The sequence below is a fragment of the Cibotium barometz genome, chromosome 60, assembly GCF_041138505.1.
Source record: "Cibotium barometz isolate CiBa-2024 chromosome 60, ASM4113850v1, whole genome shotgun sequence".
Taxonomy (NCBI): Eukaryota; Viridiplantae; Streptophyta; class Polypodiopsida; order Cyatheales; family Cibotiaceae; genus Cibotium; species Cibotium barometz.
The window spans coordinates 14,707,500-14,728,635 of record NC_141105.1 but is presented as its reverse complement, the minus strand read 5'-3'; the positions used below and the strand labels follow the sequence as shown (position 1 = coordinate 14,728,635).

The window sequence follows — 21,136 nt, the reverse complement described above, 5'->3', positions numbered from 1 at the left end:
AGAATTGCAAGAACATTCCTATAGATTCATTGATTATTATACGCCAAACAAACAAACTATACTTGTGCTTCTAGCAAGACACATCCTTTTCTTTTTTCCAAATATCCAATGAAAATGTTTTTATAAAGTTATAGTCCCACTATCATATTCTTTTACCTAGCAAAGGATCTCATTTTCACACACATGCACACATGTGTGCGCACATACACACATGCACGCACATAGGAGGGGGGAGTGTGAGAACATAGAAAGGCCCGTGTATAAGACCCCAAAAATATGATTATGTAGAAAGTGCTGATGTAATAATTATGTTTGTAAAAATAATAAATGATTGAATAAACAAATAAAAAATGATATTATATTTAATAAATATATATGCAAACATACTTGTGTATATATATATTTATGTATACACATACATACATATATATAATATATATTTTTACAACACACACATATTTACATATATACAGATAAATAAATAAATAAATAAATAAATAAATAAATATATATTTACACACACATATTTACATAAATAATTGTTTGTGTCTAAGTAGAAACCCTAGGACAAGAGTGTATTTTCGTCAATCTCAATCTCACTCGCGCTCTCGCTGTTTGCCTGCGCGGTATCGAGCGTATTCAAGATGAGCTCTAAGGGAAGTGGCGTGGTGGCCGAGCGGCGTCTGAGGCCCCTGTGGGACGCCATTGACTCCAAACAGTATAAAACGGCCCTCAAGCTCGCTTCTTCTCTGCTCAGCAAACATCCCGACTCAGTTTACCTCATCGTAAGCTCTCTCCGTTGCTTTGATTGCGCCCTAATTGTGTACTAGCTCGATGAAAATTTTTAGTTTGACCTGGAATCAAGTTAATTTTACATCAGAACATCCCTCTCTCTCTCTCTCACACACACACACACACACACTCCCCCCTCCCCCCTCTCTCGCTCTCTCGTACACACACACACACACCTAGAGAGAAACACATGCATATGTATGCATCTTAGTACACTACTTGATCACTGACAGTACTTTATGGGACATCTGCAATATTTAATCATGCCACATGGGATAGGCAGTTCTACGGGATGTTAGAGGACTTCCAATCACGAGCAGCTTGCACTTACAGAAAGGCTACTTGCAAAATTGGTGGATTCATGATGTCGCACCAGCTGGAGGAGAACTGGGGTCGTGACTTTATCCCAAGGCAACCATTTAGATCTTAGGAACTTTGGGGATACTCAATGATGATGGCTATGCTTTCACCTAGATTGCCTAGCGCCTAAGGATTTGTAAGACTAGTACTTTGATTCTCCACCCAACCATATCCCAAATAGTTCCTAAACTCATGGCTATATAAGCCTAAGTGGTGCATGACCTTCTATCTTTAACCCCTTGACCTTTCAATGGTTAGACATTACCTTTTCCTTATCCAATACCTCTAGAAGGGGACGTCTACTTATGTGTCCCTTAGGCTTCCATTGTGCACCATCTACTGCTCTTTTTACTTTAACTTTAACGTCTATTAACCATTGCTTAGGTATGAACTTTATTTATATGCAATATTTTACATATAAATAATCTTTCCTAGTCTTATTTTAGTGTTTCCTGTCAGTCTTATAACATTTTCTCCCCTTTGAAAGAAAAGTTTTCGTCCTCGAAAACAAACTCAGGAAACCTTTTGCTTAGTGTAGCTACTCTTTCCCAAGTTGATTTTTCTTTTGGTCTATCTTTCCACTTTACTAAATATTCTTTAAACATAGAATGTCTAGTTTTTTTTTCTCGATATTCGAGAATCTTTTCAGGCTTATGTGGAATAATAGGTGGTTATATAAAATCAACTATTGCTTCTTTTTCAATGATGTTACCATTGTTTCTCATCTTGCGTTTTAGTCTACTAACATGAAACATAGGATGTACTCTGGATCCTTTCGATAAAGCTACCTTGTAAGCTACACTTTTTTAAGTATTATATAAAGATCACAATACCTTGGACTTAACTTTGGAACTTGTTCACTTGTCAAAAACCTTTACATAAACTAAATTACCTTTCTCAAAATTAATTGGTCTTCTTTTACCTTTCTCACAACTAATAGAACGATCCTGCACTCTTGAATTATATCTTTTAGGATTTGATTAACCCTTTCTGTCTGTCCATTGCTTTGTGGATGTTCATACGTACTCATACTTAGTTTGTGTTCCAATCTATACAATTTGTATAGATAAACATTTTAGCCAATTTTGGTGTTTTTACTTCTTTTTTAGTTACCAATAATGAAACATAATATGGGGCTTTGACATTTGCTTTGAAGAAGTGTCATGAGCTTAGTGTGCTCAATGCTTGAACATCAAAGGTGATTGTTTATTGATTATTTGGCAGCTTCAAGCTATTGGAAGGTACATAATGATCGTCTTCAAGTGTACTATGATGATGTTATGAAGCTTCTTCAAAGGTTCAAGGCATATCGCATTATCCATGTGATTGGTGCTCAAAATCAAAAGGTGGATGTTCTTTCGAGAGCTTAGCTTTATATGGATGTGCCGGTCATGGCTTTGGATAGAGGTCTTGACGATCTTGAGGATGTATATGAGTACTAGCTCAAAGGGGAGTTCCCTCCAAAGCTCTCTTCCAAAGTTAAGATGTAGATCATCAATAAGGCTTAAAGGTTCACCTTGATTGGTAGCTATCTTTATTATGTTGGAAGAGATTCCATTCATAGGAAGGTCCTTGATTTGGAGGATTCCAAGCGGGTTTCACATGAATGTCATGATGGATTATGCTAAGGTCATTGCTCATGATGCTACTATTTAAAAGGCTTCCACCGTCAGATATTAGTGGTCTACTATGCACAAGGATGTACTCTTGGTGTTTCTCAACAATGACCTTGGGCTCATATGGAACAAAGGACAAAGTTCCCAACTTCAACAGGTTTTTGAGGTGACACAATGTTATCCTAGCCGCATCTAGTTTCGAACCCTTAAGTCCTGACTCCTAAGGTCTCAAAGGATCAGGGTTCATACCCATATATAAGCATAAATGGAATGTATCTGGTAGTTGTATGCTTAGCACTATTGTAGGCAAACTCGACCACCATAGGGAAGTACATCTTGAAATTTGATGATCTTCGGGAGATGTATGCACGAGTCATCCTCCTAAATCTGATTCACTCTCTCTATTTGTCCATTAGACTGAGGATGATAACAAGAACTCATACTCAGTGTAGTCACCAATTTTCAGAAAACTAATTGCCATAAATGTCAAGTAAACTTTGAGTCCCTATCACTTACAATATGAGAAGGCAACCCATAAAGTCCGAAAAGTTGCTCAATAAAGTGTTGTGTCAACTCAACGGTCTTTATGGTTGACTTAGTTAGTAAAAGTCTAGCCATCATAGTAAGTCGATCGATAACTACCCAAATAGCATCATGTTCTCTTCTAGAATCTAGATCAACAAAAGTCCATGGAAACTTTCCTATTTACTACTCGGACATCCAAAGATTGTAACAATTCTCCACTATTAAGGTGTTCAGCCTTATTCACTTGACACTGAGGACATTTCACAACACAATCCCAGACATACGCCTTCATCGTTGGCTAGTAAAATGTGCGTTTTACTAAATCATAGGTTCGTTGTACCTCGGGATGACCTGTGAATGGAGTAAGATGACATTCAATGAGGATCCTCTTCATCAATCCCGGCACATCCAGCACACAAACCTTTCCATTTTAGAATAGCAATCCATTTCAAACAAGAAACTGACACCTGTATCAAGTATTAGATTCTTTGAGTTATGGTATTCATGTTTGGAGCTTCCCTCTTCTTGGACTTGCTGCCAATACCAACCAAAATATCCGCCAGTCTCGCACAATCTCCTTAGAGAGTTATATAAGTTAGCCCTAATCTCGATGAAACTCTATTGGTTCACCTTTACTAATCCTTCTCGAGACATCGTCAATCCGATTCTGACTCTCTTTTGTGTACTTGATTTCAAAATCAAGTACATGCATCAGTTCAACCCACCTCGCCTTTCTTCCCTTCAACTCAGGTTGGTGACATACATACTTCAAACATTTATGGTTAGTCACGACTACAAATTGGGAGCCATACAAATAATCTCTCCAAATCTTCAAAGCATGAATCATAGCATAAAGCTCTTTCTCTTGAGTGGGGTATCCATGTGTGCAAGAGAGCTTCTTGCTCTCAAAAGCTATAGGTCTACCCTCGTGAAACAAAACTTTCCCTATTGCATAATCAATGGCATCCGCCTCAATCATGAATGGTTTGCTAGGATCCGATAGTAAGATGAATACTTCAGGCTTCACCAACAGCTTAAGGTTTCTAAAACTTTTCATTCCATTCAATACGACTAGTACATCACCTGCTCCAAACGTCAAGTAAGTTGAATTTAAGTTAAGATAGACGCATGATTCTTCCTTATCAAAGGGTAGGCTTTTTAATGCATCCACTAGGTCAATAGTGTGGTAACGCAAATCACTACAACAATCTCCCTTTGTTTTCCCCTTCTCTCTATTCTGTTAGCAGTCATCTCCTGTCTGTACACTATGTTAGGGCTTCTGTTGTGGGTGTGCGCGTCGTATTTGGTGTCTTCCCATTTTTCCTCACTCTTCGTATTTTTTTTTTCCATTTATTTGGAGCTGTGTATGGCTGTCGGTTGTCCCCAGATGGTTGGCCGAGTGTATCTGTGATACCCAACTGATCTGGTGCTACCCGACCTTTTTTTTTTCAATGCTGGCCGACTGGATATTTCCGGTCGTGGGCTGCTGTCGGTTGTCTTTGAGCTGGCCGACCATCAGCAGCCAGGGGTTATATAAAATGGCCCCTTGCCTATACACTCCATCATTCTGTATTCCGGGATTTTTTGGGTGTATGTAGCAGAGTTACACTAGCTTCTCTCTCTCTCTTTCATCTGTGTATTGCTCTCTACAGCAGTTGTCTTCATTTTCGTTGTGCATTTTGACATGGTATCAGAGTCCCAAGTGGCTTGAAGCTTGGAGACAATGGGACGTCGAGGGTTTTGCTGATTGAGGTGCTGATTGGAGACAATTTGGGTTGTACGGGACTTGGAGATCGGGTAGAAGGCGGCCATCACCGTTGGACAGCCACCTTGCATTCTATTTGTAGCCTCTTCTTCTTCTTTTTTCCACCCACTCTCCCTTCACAAGACCTTGTGAACCATTGAGATGGCATATTTGCTTGAGATGGTTGAGAAGCACGTAAAGATCCCGACACTCCACGTTCTCGGTGGACCGACAGTTGGGTGGGAACAACTACGACATATGGAAGGTAATGATGGAATCTATTTTGGAGTCCTATGACTTGGTTGATTTCATTGTTGTTGGGGTTCCACGGCCGGAGTTGGAAGAAGGGGAGTTATCCTCTATTCGAAAGGAACGGGAGGCACAAGCACAGTTATGGGGATCGTGTTAATGCTTGAGTCTGTTCCTTCATCTTCCCAATTGCACACCACAGGTGATCAATTACATAAAGCATATGACACTGGCCAGAGGGATTTGGCAGCATTTGGCTTCTCTACAACAAGGTATCACCCATGAAGAGAATCTCCTTGCAAGTTCAGATGTGGGTGATGAATCCTGCAAAGTTGTCGACTATGCGGGAGCACATCAACAAGTTGCAGGCTCTTCAGCAGGAAGTTCTCCAGGCCGGGAAAGAGGTATCGTCAGAGGATATGGCCATAACGTTGTTGTCACACTTGCTCTCTCAGTACTCTAACATTTTACTCCTCTTTGATCACCAGTGGCAGGCTCAGCACCATCACATGGGAGGAGCTTGTGCCCATGGTCTTGCACCAGGAAGTGCGATTCACGAACCCTCTACGAGACAGAGGTTCTGAGGCCTTGACTAGCCAACGGTCGAAAGGCCGTAACAACAACAACAAGGGCAAAGAGAAGTCTTCATTGGAGAAGTCTTCTGAGAAGAAGTCCGATCCAGATCGAGAGAAACTGAAGGCTGAGAGGACCTGCAATGATTGTGGTGAGAAACGTCACTATTGGAGGAAGTGTCCCAAGCGGACTGGGAAGAGTGCTAATTCTTTAGCTTTAGCTGCAAAGACTCCAGCCTTTGTGCACTTGGAGATGTTGGACATTGATGCTTGATCTTCTTCGAGCGAGGAGGTAGTTGGCTTCATCGCCAAGGATACTCGGGAATGGATTCTTGATAGTGGTGCTTCGAGGCACATGACTTCTTTCAGGATCTGAAACGACAGTCAGGTTGCATTTTCATTGGCGACAATTCCACCATACCGATTCACAGTGAGGGTCGGATGGAGATTATTCCCGATGGCAGAGGGAGGAAGCATTTCTCTCGTGTTCTTTACGTCCTCATACTTGGTTTTCATTTGTTGTCAGCGCATGAGGTATGCAAGATTGGCTTTCGGGTGGAGTTTGAGGAGCATTCTGTTGCTCTACGGGGCCGTGAGATTGGCCAAGTTGTTTGGGAAGGCGGCGTGGAGAATGGTATATACAAACTCTCCGCACTCTCCTCTTTGACAGGTTCTTAGATTGGTGATTTGTGGCACTCTCATTTTGGCCACTTGAATGTAGATGCGTTGCGGCGTCCTTTCCAGGACTAGATGGTGGTTGGCTTGCCAGATGTTGGTAGCAGGCAAGGACGTTGTAGTTCTTGTATTCGTGGTAAGCAGCACAGGGAATCTTTTTTGAAGTAGGCTTCCAGGCGGGCTTCGAAACCCTTGGAGTGGGTACACACTGACTTGGGAGGTTCTTTGTACTTTATGCTGCTTGTTGATGATTGTAGGAGATTCACATGGGTTTATGTTCTCTCACAGAAGGACCATGCTTTTGCTCGGTTCAAGGAGTGGCATGTGATGGTGGAGAAAGAGTTTGGCTTGTAGATAAAGACTCTTAGGGTTGACAAAGAAGGAGAATTTTCTTCCAATGCATTTGTGCGGTTTTGTGTGGAACATGGCATCAAGCGGGAACTGGCCAATATAGGTTCGTCGTTAGAGAATGGAGTAGTTGAGCGTAAGAACATGAGTGTGGTGGAGATGGCGAGGACGATGCTGGAGCGCATCGAGATCTTCCTCGTTCCCTTTGGGTAGAGGTTGTGGCTACGGTTGTCCATATCCTCAACGTTCTCTGATGACTTCAGTACCAAACATGACTCCCTTTGAGGTGTATTTTGGCAGGAAACTTGATGTCTCCCATTTTCGTGTGTTTGGAAGTGATGCATATGTTTACATCCCAAAGAAGCAAAGAGGGAAGCTTGACTCAAAGTCCCAAAAGCTTGTCTTTGTGGGATATAACTCTCTTTCCAAGGGATACAGGTTGTATGATCCAGAGAGGAACAAGGTTGTCGTCAGCAGGGATGTGGTTTTTGATGAGCATGTTCCGGTTTCCACTGTTGATGAGCCGCCACTTCTTGGAGACCTAGATGATTCTGAAGATGATTCCTAGTCGATTGTTCCAGCTGGACAGCCTCAGTCAGTTGAGGAGGTTGAGCCCGTAGTTGGAGATGAGTCCCCGCACAGCAGCAGGAGGCGCCGCGTTCTGCTTGAGTACCTAGGTGGTTGGTTGATACCCTTTGGGAGTTAGGTGTTACGGAGCTTCCTCTGAATGGACCACAGAGGACGGACCTCGAAGATCGCATAGAGTTCGAGACAAAAGTCATTCAACAGAGCTCTTACAGGTAAACTATGCTTTGATGTCTTGTATCATGCGGGACAAAGAGCCCACTTCTGTCAAGGAAGTCCTTGCACAAGATACTTGGAGGAAAGCCATGCAGGTGGAACTGGATGCCATTGAGAAGAATAACACTTGGGAGTTGGTTCCGAGGCCGTCGAAACGGTCTGTCATGTATGGGCTATCAGCTGCCCCCAGATGGCTGGCCGACTGTATCTGTGATGCCCAACTGATCTGGTGCTGTCCGACCTTTTTTTTTTCAGTGTTGGCCAACTGCTTCTTTTTTGGCCGATTGGATATTTTTGGTCATGGGCTGCTGTCAGCTGTCTCTGAGCTGGCTGACCAGCAGCCAGGGGCCATCTAAAATGGCCCCTTGCTTACACACTCCATCATTTTGTATTCCGGGATTTTATTGGTGTATATAATAGAGTTACACTAGCTTCTCTCTCTCTTTCATTTGTGTGTTGCTCTCTACAGCAGTTGTCTTTATTTCCGCTGTGCATTCTGACATATTCTTCATCTAGAAGTGGGTGAGCTTGATGAAGGTCAAGGTTCAAACAGGAAACTACTTCCCAAACTTCACTCGGGACAAAGCTCTCATGGATCTTAGTTGCTAAGGATACTATGTGATGTTTATGGCTCTATACGAGTTGGTGGGGTTTGGGACTGTGGCGATGGCATACTCGTCTGGACCACTTGACTACCTTTTGGTAACCACACACTGTGTACTTTGCATGGCTGGAGTGCTAGCTTCAGCTTTGATGGCATTGCCATATCCCCACTAGGTAGCCTTAATGTCACTATTTTGGGCATCTCCATAATTCTTGTGTGGAAGGGATTTGGATGGCCAAAAGACCAAGAATGTACAAGCTTTGGAAATGGGGGATTATCCAGTACAGAGGACAAGTGTTTGTAGCATGGTCCAGGCACTCGAGACGGTTTCTTGGACACAGAAATGGGTTTTGGAGCTCAAGTGTCAAGTGGAAAGTATGTATGGCGAACTCTTGAGGATTTAGGAGAGATCAAGCAATAAAACAGGTTTCTACATGTGTATTTTTCATGTGACGGAACACAAAGAGATCATCTCCTAAGTTTTAGGGACAGTTGCTATTTTTTTCAATCTCCGATGGGATTTCGGTGCGCGTCAGTACCTCCGGACTTTGACAGAGATCAAGTATCGGCAAAGCGCTGATGTGAAATTAACTATCATCTAGGATATTTTTAGAGTTGAAGATTGTGGAATTTTTTGCCTTTGGATTTGGGACATGTGGCAGATAAGAGGATAAAAGTCAGACAAGTGTCCTCACACTTGTCAATTCAGCTCTACACATGTCATTGTTGCCTTTTTCTTGCTTATTTGAACAAGCGAGAGTTATCTCTTGGCGAGTTTGAGCTTCAAACAAGTTTTTGGAGGCTGAAAACTCTGATTTTTCACCATTTCTGTTCATTTCTGTTCATTTCTAAGCCCACCATTAGTAATATCCAGCTTGGGGAAGATGATTTTCACTACTCTACACCATCTTGCACACCCCGGATGGCAGAATTTCAACAAAACAGTCCTAAAACTTGCTGAAATTTCTGTTTATGCGATATACAGGCTGATTTACAGGTTTTGGCGCACATGGATGCGACATACAGGTTGTTATATTGGTTTATGCGCTTATGGATGAGCCACGTGTGCTGGTTTACAGGTTTTTGAGCTCATGAATGAGCCACATGGGCTGGTTTATAGGTTTATGTGCTCGTGGAAGAGCCATGTGGATTGTTATACATGTTTGTGTGCCTATGGAAGGACCAATATTGGATGAAGGACAGGTTTATGGTTGCATATGGATAATCCGGCATCTCCCATGGGGAGAGTGATGCACGCCCACTCCCACACTTCCCGGGTGAGTTACACCTTACATGCAGGGTATGACGGCAGATTATCCGGTCCTAGAGGTGGCTGTACGGTTTGATGGCCAATAGTGGCCTGCAGGGGTACCGACCAGCCATCTGCAAGTGATGTGGCACAGAGAGCAAGTCTTAGGGTCTTTACCATGCCCTTCTTGTCACTTGTGAGGAAGTTTCCACTGTTTGTTGCACTCCAAAGTATTCACCCTCTGAAGGAAGATGTGCACTTTTGTCTGGTTGAGTTTCTGGGAGAGAGTCTTTCATTGGTTCTTCAGCTCCCGTGGGCAGTTCAATGGAGTTTATTCTTGTTTTAATGATCCTAACTGTGTACCCTTTGTACATTGTGGTTGGAGGCGTACATCATTAGTAAATATAGTTGGCACAAGTTGGAGCTTTCATGTGGGGATAGGTTTGGTCTGTTAGTAAAAGTTGGCAGCAGGAAAAATGCCCAAGTAGGGGATTTAACAACAGTAAGGGCACTTAGTGGTGGAAGCTGGCTCACTAGAATCAGACAACAACTAGTAACGTGGTACGTGAATGGATTGATGTTTCACTAGGCACTAGCCCATGTCATTGCCCTTCATTGTAGGTGGGCTACTTGTTTTTCATAATTTGCATTCTAGAGGTCAGTGCAAAATAATATTTTGTGCTTGGAAGATGGAAGGCATCACTTTAATATGCTTTTTTTAAGGCACTTTCTGTATTTGATATTTGGTTTCTTGTTTGTGGTAGGTTTTGAAAGCTTTGGTTTTGGAGAGGATGGGAAAACCAGAGGAAGCTCTTACGTTGTGTGAGCAAGCAAAAGCATCAGGGCCCATTGATGATCTCACCTTAAGTACTTTACAAATTGTTTTCCAACGACTAGATCACTGTGAGTGCAATTGTGATCATTTTATTGAAAGGAGGAATCTTTCAAATAATTGTGTTTTCAATAAGTACGTGCAAAGGTTACATGCTCATTAACATTCAGAAGGATTTTGATTGTGTTCTGTCTGTGTTTGGTCTTGGTAGCGGAACAAGCTACTCTCTGCTATGAGCATGCGTGCAGCAAGAGCCCAAGTAATCCTGAGCTTATGATGGGTCTATTCAACTGCTATGTCCGTGATTATTCCTTTCTGAAGCAGCAACAGGTGCCTATCATGTTTGTTGTCAGTTTGTTACATAATTGTTCAATGAGTTTTTCTTTTTGTGTTCATTAGTCTCGAATTTCCAAATGAGTAGCCAGTTCTTTTGAACTGGTGATCTCATGGTGGTATACACATTTTTAGATTAAGTGTACGCATCTCTTGTGTTAGCTACTTATTTGAATCGCCTTCTTTGCAGGTAGCCATGAAGATGCACAAGTTGTTTGGAGAGGAACGCTTTCTGCTGTGGGCTGTTTGTAGCATACAGTTGCAGGTATACACTTGTGGTGTAAGTGGATATCTTTATAAGGAACTCAGAATGTGTAATGTCATGAAGGCAAAATGTCTAAACACGTTTTGATCTCTGAGAACAGTAGGGATTATACATGCAGATAGGATACGAATTACATTGAAGTTGAAATGGTTGAAATCTCAGGTTTACTGTGGTAATGGAGATAAGGCTTTGCTGTCACTGGCTGAGGCTTTACTGAAAAAGAGACTGGACACTCACGGCTTTGAAGAGCTTGAAGGTAATAGTGTGATGGACTGTCACATTTTGGCTATGCACTTGAGTAATGAAGTAAGTTTGCTACTGGCGTTTGAAATACACGAAGTTTTTAAGCATGTCAGTGAGGCTTTTTCAGAATGCAAAGCATCTGCATGTAGATACAATACAATGTACCTAGATACAATACAATGTACATACCCACAAGAACATACACGTTTACATATACAAACACATACATACATACATATGTACCTATGTACGTACATCTATACGTAGATATGCACACTTGTATATATGATTCATGCATGTGTGTATTGTGTGTGTGTGTGTGTGTGTGCGCGCGTGTGTAAGAGAGAGAGCGAACCTGCGACTCTGCTCGCCTGCGACTCTGCGACTCTGCTCGCCTGCTCGCCTGCGACTCTGCTCGCCTGCGAAAGTGCGACTCGCCTCGCCTGCGAACGTGCGACTCGCCTCGCCTGCGACTTACCTGTCTGTGAGCCTGCAATTTCGTCACTCCCTCCTCCTCCTACTCTGTGTGTGTGTGTGTGTGTGTCGCTGAGATTCTCCTGCCTCATGCTCCTGTTGCGCGTTTCAGCCTTCCTCTGCCCTGATTTTTCCTCAACTCTGTAGTGACCTTTCGCAGTCTTTTCTGCCGTTTTCCTGCACCTTTTCTGCCGTACTGTTTCTATCCCACTTTCCTTCGTAACCTCACAGCCTCCTTCTGTCAATATCGGCCTTTTCCTTTTCACAGCCCTTCTAACCGTTCCCTTTCCGTGGTTCTATCAATGGCTTCAGCTTTAGATGTTTGTACATATGCCCGAAAAAAAAGATCTGCAGATGCTAAGCGCCGCCTATCAGAGCCAGCTTTACAAGATGATGCATTTACGTTGGAAGCTCATTATGTGTTTGATACCCTTAAGGATGACTTTCAGCAGGCACGACAGGAATGGGGCAAACCGATTCCAGAGGTCACCTACAAATTGAAGTTGCCATCCTTGGTGAACCCCCTCAGAAAGTTGTCTCAAACTGCGGTTATAATATTCTTTCCAGGAAAAATCCCCGCGGCTAGCGATGTCGCGCAGTGGATTAAGTCCATCCTTGGAGGATGCTTTGTAGAGGGAGTGTATTTCGCTTCCAGAGGCTTTTATGAGGTGCATTTATCAGATGCTTCATGCAAGGAGAGGCTTCTTGAGTTCTCTCCCCTGTTTTATGGGAGGCAAATGGTACATGCTATGCCCTGGTCCCCAAACAAGGACTATCAAAGTCTTATACGGCATCACTGCCCTGTATGGGTAGAGGTTGCTAACTTCCCGGACTATATGCGTGAAGAATTGCCTGGCCTGGCTGCTTCCTTGGGACAGGTCATTTATCCTCCACGCCCCATGGGAAACCGTAACAGGTTCTGCATTCTCTGGGACACTGACATACCTACCCCTCCTTCTATTGCGGTGGAAGTTGAGGGAGTGCAATTGGGCAAAAAGTATTTTGAATTGAAGTGGGGTGTGTTTGCAGGTGCTTGTTTTGCCTGTCACAAGTTTGGGCATCTAGCCTCTGAATGCCCAATGGTTTTGCATCAGTCCCCCCCAAATGCCTTGCCACCCCAGACACGGGAAAAGAATGAGAATTTGCAAGTTAAGATAGCAAATACAAATGAAGCAAAGAATGCAAAATCAGTCAATTAGGTGCACGCACTTGCAGGAAAAGGAAAAGACAAAGGAAAAGAGAAGATGAAGGAAACTGTGGGGATTGATCAGGAAGGTTTTAAACAACCCAAGAAGGTGGTTGTATTGCAGCAACGCCCCCTTCAATCACGTCAATGGGATGCTTCTTTGCCCTCACTAGGACAAACTTCTACTTCAGCCTCTGCTCCTGTCCTTCAAAATTGGGTGGGCATACTAAAGAAGGGCATCCCCATATGTGATTCAGAAGAAGGGGAAAATGCTATGTCTTTCATGGGTAATGAAGGCATGCAGCCTATGCAGGCAGAGGCCTAGCCTCTCTGATGTCTGGTTCTTATCCTCAAACTCTACTGACATACCTTTTCATGCTTCAAACACTAAAGTGCTTTACATACAATGTACAGAGCCTCTGCAATGTCTCAAAGTGGAGGCTTTTATGGATTTATGTACATAAAATGCAGCCAGATATTGTTTGTTTGCAAGAGCATAATCAACACTCCATGGCTGGACATCATGGTTTTTTGCACGGCTATGATATATATTATGCTGGTACTGTTACCTATTCAGGTGTATGCATATTGGTTAGACATGAGTTGGAGCCTCAGTTGGCCTTCAATGACAGTAGTGGCAGATGGATAGTCATACAATGCAATGTCAATGGTGATATTTTTGAGTTTGCATCGGTCTATGCCTCCCAGACCTCTGCCATGAGGGCTTCTTTGTGGGATTCTTTATGCAGATATCCATGGAGATCCAATGCATTCATCTGTGGGGATTTTAATAATTCCCCTCTGCCTAGAGATAATACCACTTCATGATCTCATATGCTTTCATTGGAAAGGCAGAAATGGGATGACATGCTTCTTTCTGTGCAGGCTGAAGATTTATGGGTACTTCTCCAAGGGTCAGTCCCTGGATATACTTTTCATCATAATGCACTTACTACGTATTGGACAAGACTTGACAGATGGTATTTGTTTTATCCACAACAATTTGCAGATTTTAGCCCTCATCTCCTTATAGATTTCTCATTGGGCTTGTCAGATCATGCTCCATTGTGGATGAATTTGTAGCTTGGCATGCCTCAGGATGATTTGCCATTTCTCTCCAGTAGATTATTGCATGTTAATCGGGCTTATTTTCAACATCACAACTTTCAGCAAATGATCAGATTTGCCATTCATCCTTTGACAGTTCATGCCCAGGAGGACATGAATTACGCTTGGGACAGCTTCGTCTCTCGTATGCAAAATGTCATTAGGGAGTATGGCAAATGGTATATGACAGAATGGAGGAATGAGGTTAAATGGGCAAAAAGGACAGCACAACAGTTGACTGAATTTTCTCAGTCAAGGCCACTCTCTGATTCAGAAAAGGATTCTCTTTCACATGCACAATTTAAACTTACTGTTAATGATCAGAGGAAATTGCACAAATGGCAGATTAGGGCAAGAATGAAGCCCCTCATGGATAAGGGCTGCTCTTCAAAATCCTTTTTCCAGGGCTTGCATGCTACTCGAAATAAAAATTCATGTCTAAGGGTTAGGAAACTGGATGGCTCTTGGACTCACTCTTTCTCTAATCTCCAAGACGAATGCCACAATTATTTCCAGAAATTGTTTTCTGCTCCTGTTTCCCCATCAAATCAAGTGATTGATGCGAGGACTGAATTTCTTCAATATGTTTCTGGAATAGTTGAAATGGATGATGCTCTTACCTTGGAGAGGCCTTTTACTGACACGGAACTTGATAATGCATTGTTCCACCTCAGCAAATACAAATCTCCTGGCTGGGATGGCGTTACGGTGGAATTTTATATTTCTTTTTGGGATGATTTGAAAGAGGTCCTTTTGCGAATGATCAATGTGGCCTGGCAAGAAAATCAGTTGCCGCACTCTTGGAAGCATGGCATAGTCAAGCTTATCCCCAAAAAACATCTGTGTGATCATATATCAGATTGGAGGCCTATTACTTTGATGCCTGTACTTTACAAACTTATTGCCAAAATGATTGTACATAGGCTTCACAAGATACTGCATGCAGGACTTCATCCTCATCAGTATGGGTTTGTGCCGCGAAGACAAATCCATGACAATATATCCAATGCCTTGACTGCAATTGAATATGCTAAGTATTCGCATCAAGATGTGCTTATATTGCAGGTGGATATTGCTAAGGCATTTGACAATGTTCAATGGGATTTCATCTCTCAGATCATGACAAAGTTGGGCTTTGGTCCCAAGATGGCAAATGCCGTTTACTGGCTTTATTCTGGCTCTACTGCTCAGTGCATTCTTGGGGGCCATCTGTCTCGGTCATGGATATTGGGCCGATCAGTTAGACAGGGCTGCCCTCTTAGTGCTCTCTTCTATGCCATTGCGACCCATCCTCTTTTGATGTATCTTGATCATCTTACAAACACAGGACACATGACTGGTCTTAAAATCCCAGGGGCTACATCTTTTTTGGCACAAGCATATGCTGATGATTCTTTCTTCATGCCACAGAATTCTCCTCAGGAACTTCGCATGCTTATGGCCACTCTTTCTTTATATGGGTTGGCAGCGGGATTGCATGTCAATTTTGACAAATCTAAATTACCCTTGAAACAATGTGACTGGCATTCTATTCTTTGGCCGGGTCAGGTGGTGCATTCCAGAGATATTGTCAGGCATTTGGGATATCCCATAGGATGGCATATCACCAGAAAGCAGCAGTTAAAATGGATTTTCCAAAGACTTCAACATAAACTGGAATACTGGAAGATTTCTACTTGGCCTCTTCATGTCAGGCTCAGAATAGTACAATCCATTGTGATGTCCTATGTCCAGTTCTATTTGCCCTTGCTGCATTGGTCCTCCAGGGATATTTCAGCTTTTATGTCTCAAGCTATGGAGATGTTATGGAAGACAAAAACTGATGTGAAAGCATTGAGACTGATGAAGATGGAAATGGTGTGCTCCCCAAGGATGCATGGTGGACTTAATGTCCTCAATATAAGATATCATGTACTTGCAAGAAAGGCTACAATGTTGCATACTTTCTTCCGTCAACAGCAGCCATGGACTTGTATGTTAGCATCCATGTGTGTCAAAATGAGGACTTGTGCTTATGGTCATTGGATTACGGATCATTGGGAGATTGTTATTGGGAGATTTGTAGGGAGGATACCTGGTTGTCCTTTCTCTACTGCCCTCATACTTGACTGGAAACAAGTTCTCTCTAAGGTCAAATGGGCTCCTGATAATTGCTTGAGGACAAACTCGATGAGGAAAGAAAGTATTCATTGGAGTGCCATTTTTGACACTCCACTTGCTTTACAGGAACCTGTTCGGGTATACAATCTTATGAAATTGGGAATTAGGTACATACATGATGTGATAGATGATCGGGGATATGTCTTATCCTTTCCCCGGGCCACTGCTTCCTATGCATTGGGAATGCATCATAGGTCGATATGGAAGAAAATTGCTGATTTATTGCATCCCTTTTTACCTATTCCACCTGTGGCTGACACAGACAGGCTTATGGATTGGCAATTGCAGCCATCTACTACATGCATTCATCCTATTCCCCTTCCTACCTTAACCTCCATAAAAGCCTACAGGCTTCTTCAGCCTCCCCCATGGATTCACCAACATGCTAATTCTCTGTGGCATATAAGGAAGCCCCTCTCATGGTGGCGGAAGAATCTCCGGATGTTGTGGAAGTGTAAAATGCCATTGAAACAAAGACTTTGACAGGCACATTGTCAGTGGGGGTCACACTTGCTAAACGTCACATTGCACCTTCCACATGTCTAAGATGTCAGGCTCCCTCAGAAACTGTTCATCTGCTTTGGCACTGCCCTTGTTCCAAGATCCTCCTCAGGAGAATTTCAGATTTTCTTCGGCTCCGTTTCCCGAGTCACAGATTTAGGAAACATTTCTGGCTTTTTGGCAGATTTATGCGGTCCTTGTCCCAATACTCACCATTTCGGAGACTTCCCATCTTGTAAATTTATGAGCATATAAATATACTGCACTAGATATTACCAAAAAAAAAAGTGTGCGTGCGCGCGTGCATGTATCTTGTTATTTATTTAAAGACTGTGTGAGCGTGCCCATATCCTGTTTTTTTTTATAGATTGTGTGTGTGTGTGTGTGTGTGCACATATATGTACACGTTTATGTATGCATAGTGTATATAAATGAACAAATAAAATTTATCATTTCCTTGTTTTATATGATCATATACTCCTTCAAGCTTGGTTGCCTTCCTTGATATAGTATTTTTTATTTTTTGTATGTGTCCATTTCAATTCTGTTTGAAGTGGCATGAAACTGAATGATTGAGCACTTTGGTGGGCAGCTTTACTTGTCTATGTGACTTTGCTGAAACATGAGGGAAAATTTGAAGCTGCAGTTGATGTGCTTTCAAGCAAGTCAGGCGAGCTTTTCAGCATAATAAACGACAGACTTAAGCTGGAGGTGAGTGCCTGTCAAGGGGAATGCTCCTTAGTTTAGTACCTGGACATGTTCTGCAAACTTTTTTTTTTTCACGAAGGAAACTTTTCTCTGCATAGAAAGATTCTAAAGTTTTTTGGTGGACAATTTGGCTCTTTAATTTGTCCACAAGCTGCCAGGGTAAGCTGCTTCTTGCGTCACGTCAATACGAGCGTGCTGCAAAAGTCTTCCAAGAGGTGTTGGAGACAAGGTGAGCCAATGCTTTCAGTAAGATTGCCACGTTGTGTTTGTAAAATGGGTACCTTGAGTGCCTGCATCATGACCGACTTTCTGTAGCCACGTTTTTCGAACCAGTACCCGGTACAAGGATGTCTGTTTTCTAAAATGCTCTGGCTTGCAAATGTGTCCATGTGGATGTGTGTAGGGGTTGCACAGTTGTGATTTTTAATTTTTGAGTCTTGAGTAGCTAAAGCAATTGGTAGTGGTAGCTTCCTTCCCCTCTACGTTGATCTACTATATCTGCACTGGTAGAGGGAGGGTTACTTACATTTTGAGCCCCACTAAGGGGCACTGGTAGTGCTGGCCTTTGGTTAAGTCCTTTCCCTTGGTGCATCTTCACAATTCTAATAGAACGACTTCCACTTTTTTGTTTTGAAGGGGGGGGGGGGGACTCGCTAGTGTAGTCCTAAGACATCTCAGCCCAAGTGGCAACGTCTGATCATATGATTACAATAACACTAAATTCATATGGTTTTTGTGGTCCTTGTGGGCGCTCAATGGGTAGTCCAATGACATCTATTTGCTTGGTTTGCAATGGAAACAGCTCAGATGACTGGGCTACATTTTTGCATTATCTGGATGCAACACTGGAGGTCTCTAATGGTGGTGGATCTCCATCTGACGTCCTCGTAGATTATGTGAAACTTAGTAATGATCGTACTAGCCAAGCCAGTGAAGCTTCAGTTAGTGGCTTGTCAAACGAAGAGGTATGTTTTGGGTCTGAAGACAGCAATATTTCAAGGTTCTTATTTGACTCACATGCAAAGCTGGATTGACAACTTGCCTGTTTGGTGAAATGCAGGCTGATAAAAGATTACAGAAGGCAAGTGCTTTTGTTTTAAGGTTACAAAACAAGGATCAACATGAGCTGAGAAGGGGACCCTTTCTTGGAAGCATTGAAATTGAGAAAAGACGTTTTCTTCTACGAGTAGTCGGTGAAAACAACCACAGCTCTGAGAACAGTCTACATGCGTCTGTTGTGGACTATTTCAAAAGGCATGCTATTTTTTTCTCTCTTGATACAGTTGCACTGTTGCTTACTTCAAAGCAGCTGCATTTTCTGTCCCTGTAACGACTTCAGTCCAGGGTATGCTTGCAAATGTGGCAGGTTTGGTCACATGGTGAGCTTTGCATCTGACATCCGAGGCTACCTAGAATTTATTCAAAGATATTGTTGTGGAGATTTTCTGGAACTTCTATATGAAGCCTACAACAAAGCTGAAGGTGAAACTGCTGTAAAGCTGCTGCGTAAAAAAGTTAGTTTGTTTCAGGTGGAGATGCAGCTTGGCTCCAAGGCAGGAGCTTCAGACAAAGGTGTGTGGACTAGATTTTTCCAAATGCCTTGTTTTTTTCTGTTTTATTGTTAGTTTGGTGATGATGGGTGGATCTGCCTTTTAGGCAAGGGGCCTACCTGCATTCTGTACGAGGGCCACCCTGGCTGGGTTTAATTGCACTCGGTCCCACATGCTGCTGTACCTGTCACCAATGAATGTTCTGCAGATGCTATGGTTGGGCTGCTGTCTGCCCTCTATTCCTGCTGTCCTGTCTCCATGCGGTCTGTCTTCTAATTTCTGGCTGCTCAATATAAACTCTCCTCGTAACTGGTGCTTTCTTACTAGTGCATACTGAAGGCTTTCATGCTTTTTACAAATCACTTCTGTTGGGATTCGGAGCTATATGTGTGTGAACCCACCCTTAGGTGTGGATAGGATAAGTGTCACTTATCTAGTGTGTATGTGTGATTTCTATAGGTCAAAAGGTAAGGCTTCATGCCTATAAAAGCAATGTACTCGGTGAAGGTTATCAAATCAATCTAATCATCATCTAGTACTCTCTCGCCCTTTTTTGAGCTTTGCTGTGTGTGTGTGTGTGTATGTGTCGCTCCCATTTCTCACATGGTATCAAGAGCTATGATAAGTTGCATAAGCCACACAGCTCAGCGCACTGTGTGACCCTCTGCGCGGTGCAATAGCTCTCTGCAAACATGCACACTCGTGGGACGCTGGCCCTGCTGCTCACCCTGTTCCTGTGCATGTCAGCCCAGCCAGGAGTCCTAGCACTGCCTTCCGCCCCCCAGTTGGCAGTGATAGCAGGACGGGTGCCCCACCAACTGCCCCTACAGTGGAGCTGCAGCTGCTGCACTGCCACCTGTCTGCCCAGAAGACCGGCCGCCGCCGCTGCACTGCAAGAGATTTTTACCGGCTGCCTGCTATCTGCCCACCACCTCTGAACCCCTGTGCTGCTGGCATCTCCCTTTTCTAGCATGCAGCTGACCTGACAAGGAGCTGCCAGCCGCCCAATAGGATGGCTTACTACCCTGCTGCTGATCGAAGACCTAAGCACCTGTGCCTCTTGCACCCGTCTACTGCTGCAGCTGAATGAAGACAGCCCTGCGGCCACCTGCCGGAGTCCACCAGCCATCATCTTTGAAACTCAGGTGACAGACCTATGGAGGCTAGAAGGTAGAACATTACACTAGAAAAATTGGCAGACAAAGATCCGGCTTCTCTTGATGAGGGATAGAGTGTGGATGTGGTCAATGGCATCGACATGGAACCCGTGGAAGGTGTGCTGACAAGGTTTGAGCCTGGTAGTACAAGAATGACAAGGTTCTCGAACCCATTGGTATCGGTCTTTTGACAAAACAGCCAAGGAGCAAGAGAATGTCATGTTCATAAAAGGGAAAGGCAAAAAAAAACCAGGTGAAACTTCTGCAAGAAGCTCGGATACAGAGAGGACCAATGCTTCAAAAGGATGGCCAAAGAACAAGAGAAGACACATGCCAACCTTGTCCAAGAAAAAGAAGATGAAGATGTAGCAGAAGCATCCACAACAATAGAAGACAAAGCATTCACAGCAATGCATAGTCTTTCTGTCGACGAGGAAGATTTATGATTCGGCCTTCGGAGCTGTTCTATGTGTGTGAGTCAAGGGTTTTCTGCACAGGAAGTCCCCCAAAATCTGAGTTAAATAATCCTTGTGTGTGCACGTGTTTTTTTTTGTTTGTAATGCCTCACTGTTATAAAAGGCTCCATTTTCATCATACCCATGCTTAAAGCAAGGGGGGGTTGTTCGCGTAGACTGAAGCTCTTATATGAGCCATGAGAGTTGAGTTGTTGGTGCCATTGTCTCTCCTTTGAGCACGTGTTACAGTCTAGACTCCAAATCATCTTGACTATTGAAGGTTTCTACAGCATCTCCACCTTCGCTCTCCAATAGGGGGTTTGTTGTGATTCGGAGCTATATGTGTGAACACTTTTTATGAGTGTATATATGTATGTGAGGCTACATGCCTATAAAAGCAATGTACTTGGTGAAGGTTATCAAATCAATGTGATTTTCATCTAGCTGTGCAACACTCTCTCTCCCTTGTTATCTCTCTAACTCTACCTCTCTTTATGGCACCCCCACTTCAACCACATTGCTGGTCAAGGTCTTGTTTGAGGTGTAGAAAGTGCGGGTTGTAAGGTCTTCACTAGACCATGCCCAAGAATCATTGACATAGAACTAGTGTGAAGGAGATAGAGGACATAC

The 21,136-nt window shown here is 43.1% G+C and overlaps 1 protein-coding gene across 4 annotated transcripts in view; it reads left to right on the top strand.

The window, feature by feature from the left end:
• Positions 1–533: 533 nt before the first annotated feature.
• LOC147605027 (Tetratricopeptide repeat (TPR)-like superfamily protein) overlaps positions 534–21,136 on the top strand; it is a 59,925-nt gene continuing 39,322 nt past the window's right edge. For 3 of the 4 annotated variants that reach the window (XM_086794100.1, XM_086794104.1, XM_086794102.1), the window contains exons 1-10: positions 534–785; positions 10,300–10,438; positions 10,579–10,697; positions 10,891–10,965; positions 11,128–11,221; positions 17,229–17,347; positions 17,503–17,573; positions 18,147–18,309; positions 18,405–18,598; positions 18,711–18,916. In XM_086794100.1, coding sequence (XP_086650226.1) covers positions 645–785; positions 10,300–10,438; positions 10,579–10,697; positions 10,891–10,965; positions 11,128–11,221; positions 17,229–17,347; positions 17,503–17,573; positions 18,147–18,309; positions 18,405–18,598; positions 18,711–18,916 — 1,321 coding nt within the window. In that variant the 5' untranslated portion in view covers positions 534–644. Of the gene's footprint in view, positions 786–2,376; positions 2,499–10,299; positions 10,439–10,578; positions 10,698–10,890; positions 10,966–11,127; positions 11,222–17,228; positions 17,348–17,502; positions 17,574–18,146; positions 18,310–18,404; positions 18,599–18,710; positions 18,917–21,136 lie in introns of all 4 variants that reach the window. The other variant, XM_086794101.1, reaches the window with a different exon arrangement.